At 54.8% G+C, this 3017-nt stretch overlaps 1 protein-coding gene across 1 annotated transcript; it reads right to left on the bottom strand.

Annotated features, from left to right (window-relative positions):
- Positions 1 to 896: 896 nt before the first annotated feature.
- Cavin3 (caveolae associated protein 3) lies at positions 897 to 2557 on the bottom strand. The gene is made up of 2 exons (XM_052155581.1): positions 2047 to 2557; positions 897 to 1511 (listed from the first exon to the last, which is right to left on the bottom strand). The coding sequence occupies exons 1-2, from the start codon at positions 2428 to 2430 to the stop codon at positions 1113 to 1115; spliced, it is 783 nt and encodes a 260-aa protein (XP_052011541.1). The 5' UTR covers positions 2431 to 2557; the 3' UTR covers positions 897 to 1112.
- Positions 2558 to 3017: the final 460 nt, after the last annotated feature.

Here is a 3017-nt window from a genome sequence, read left to right as displayed (position 1 = left end):
AGGCCATACTACTGAGATGATTTGTCTTTTAAATTTTTAAAATGGGGGCTGGTGAGATGCCTTTTAGCCTGAAGTGAAGCAGATTGTGGCAGCAGGCATATCTGACTGACGGTGCTTACCTCATAGCACAGTACCCATCTGTCTACCTAGTGATCTGCTTTCTCCAACTAAGTCTAACCTCCTTCTTTTCCCTGTTTCCCAATAAGTACTATGGATAAATCAAGGACATGCTCCATTCAATAGATCACAAGCCATTCTAACACACATACACACACACACACACACACACACACACAAAGTTAGTAAGCTCCCAACAGTAAGTCTTCAGGGAACCTTTCAAATTCAAACCCTGACAAGATCTAAAAAAACATGTAGGTCCTATTTTTCATTTCATTTTGTACATTAACGTGAAGACACTTATGAAGTCGGTTCATCACACTGGTTTGTGCGAGATGCTCTATTCTAGGAGGCCCAGACTCTCTCAGCCTATCAGATTACCCATTTGGTTTTGAAAACAATGAGTGTTTTTGTGTGCTTTGTTTTGTTTTGTTGGCAGAGCATAAGTAGACCAAGGGCTATTTTTGGATTGCTTTTCAACTGCTTTTCGAGCCAATAGTGTGAGTTGTCTGTCTGTGAGTGTCAGGCACCAGATGTAGGAAGAGTGTATTAGCTGACATTAACTTGGGCGTTTTCATCAAAGAACTGCACACTGTCCCCAAGGCCAGTCCCAAAGTTGTGCTTTTATGTCCCCACGAGGAATGTGCTTAAGCAGTAAATGCCCAGTACCTCCCGTGCCAGTGGAGAACCGAGGATTCGGTGAAGTGTGAGAACGCTGGCCTTTCACCCCGTTCCTTCCCCAACCCTCACTCATTCCCGGCCTTTCACATGAGTCTGGGTTAGAGAAAATTACTTTTATTGGTGGTGAACCTAAATTAGGCTGAATGCTCCTCTTTCAGAGGACACAGGGTAGCAGACTGGAAAGCCAGGAAGGAAGGGTTGGAGCTGGGCAGTGGATGCAGGATTCTCTCCTTATTTGGCTGTAAGTGCTGCACTCTATCAGTATTTATTCTGGGACAAGGCATAAGCACCGAACGGGGCGTCGGCCCCAGCCATCAGGCTGCGCTCTCTATTTGAAGCACGGGTTTCTCAGGATCTTCCTTGGTAGGCTGAGAAGGTTCTGGCTCCAGGGCAGACTCGAGCACAGACTCCGTTGCAGGCTGAGCTGCAGGCTGGCCTTCTGGCGGGTCTTCGGAGCTCCGGACAGGCCCTAGGCGTGGCGGCTTGACTGGTGTGGGCTGTGCTGCTTTACGAGTGGAAAGAGCCCTTTTCAGGCTTTGAACTTTCTGCAAGCCGGTGCGTCTCAGACGCTGAGCCCGGGACTCCACAGGCTCCTCGTCAGAACTCTCTCCAACTTCATCTTCTGGCTGCTCTGGGCCCGGCACCAACTGGTCCTCTGGGCCCAAGAGCTCTGGTGCTTTCTGGAAGGCGCGGGCTGGAATTTCAGTCTCCTCCTAAATGTGATGACACAGCTTTTGATTCTCTGATTTGGTCCTGGCACTTAGCCAGGACCAGCCTGAAACTCTCTTCCCTGCGGTTACACCAAGGGAAGCTACTCCACCCTTTCCATCTGCACTAGGAACTGGGGCCAAAGAGAAGAATGGGAAGATGGGGGTGGGGGAGGCAGAGGAGCAGAGAGGGGGAGAGTGAACTATGCAAGTTTGCAAAGTGGATGAAACCCTGTAGAGTGTAACAGCTGTATGCAGCTTGGAGGAGGCAGAGTAACACCCTAACGGTTATTTTCCTGTGGTTGGGACTGACCAAATCTTCGGACTGGCCTTAGTTAAAGCAGAAGGGCGTGGATTGGCCAGGCTGAAAGTGAGAGAGGGATAAGGCCGCTAGGTGGGAAGTGGGTGCGGCTCTGAGTCTTCCACACCGAGGGCAGCACTTAGGAATATGGAGATGGTGGGCCGGTGGAGGGGGGAGTGCCCCCTCGGTGATAACCTAGAGGTGGGGGGCTAAGGGTGGGGTACATCTGCGGCCACTGACCTTGAAGAGCAGGACGTGCAGCTTCCCGCGCGCCACCAGCAGCCCGTGGTTGGCTTCCAGCCGCTGCACCTGAGCGGCGCGGCGCACGGCCCGCTCCTGGGCAGCGTCGGCGTGCGAGCCCACGCGCTCCGCCTTGGCCAGGAGCTGCGCCAGGGTGTTGCTGGTGGTGTCGTGGCTGCGACTCAGCGCGCCCAGGCCACTCTGGATGCGGCGCACCGAGCCCGCCAGGCCGCCCTGCCTCTCAGCCAGGCCGCCCTGCCGCTCCCGCAGCGCCTCCAGCATGGTGGCCAGCTTCTCCAGCAAGGTCACCACGGTGACGGCGTGCACAGGACCCCCAGCCGGCGCCCCGGGCACGGGCCCCGGTTCCAGTGCGCTCTCCCCCATGATCTCTGAACACCCGGCCTGCTCTCCCTGAGACCGATGGCTGCGATCTGGGCTGGGGCTGCCTTTCCCCGCCTCCTCCCCCAGTTCAGGCCGTGACTCAGCCGGGCGGGAGTTGGCATCCTCCGCGGTGGGAAAAAGAGGAGGCCCAGCAACCGGGCGGAATGTCCAAAGGGGGCTCTTTCGAAGGCTCCGCCCCGGGATCTGCAAGGAAGACAGTCCTGCCCAGAGGCACCTCTTTTCTGAGTTTGTGCTCCTCTTTCCCCCATTTTCCTGTGGGCCTCTTTCGGGCCTATGCTCTCCTCAGCAAGGGGCAAACCACTGAGTTTCATTTATGTATCTAGTGATCAGAAAAGGGTGGGTGGAAGGCAGGGCTGTTAAAGGCATAACCTAAGCCGTCAGAGCTGAGCCCCAATGCTGGGTGGAGGCCTGTAAAGTTTGGAATGTTCTGCCTCAGAACCAGGATTGCCTAGGCCCAAAGCAGGGCTGTGTGTCTAGGCGGGCTGGGCGGGGCATCCTCTGATATTTTCCAGGTTTAGCCTCTGGTTTCGTTTGTTGCTATTTCTTCCTATTGGATTGTGTTGTCCTGC

This window comes from Apodemus sylvaticus, chromosome 1 (genome assembly GCF_947179515.1).
Source record: "Apodemus sylvaticus chromosome 1, mApoSyl1.1, whole genome shotgun sequence".
Classification (NCBI taxonomy): Eukaryota; Metazoa; Chordata; class Mammalia; order Rodentia; family Muridae; genus Apodemus; species Apodemus sylvaticus.
The sequence above is the reverse complement of the archived record's forward strand: the minus strand, read 5'-3'. Positions and strand labels throughout refer to the sequence as shown.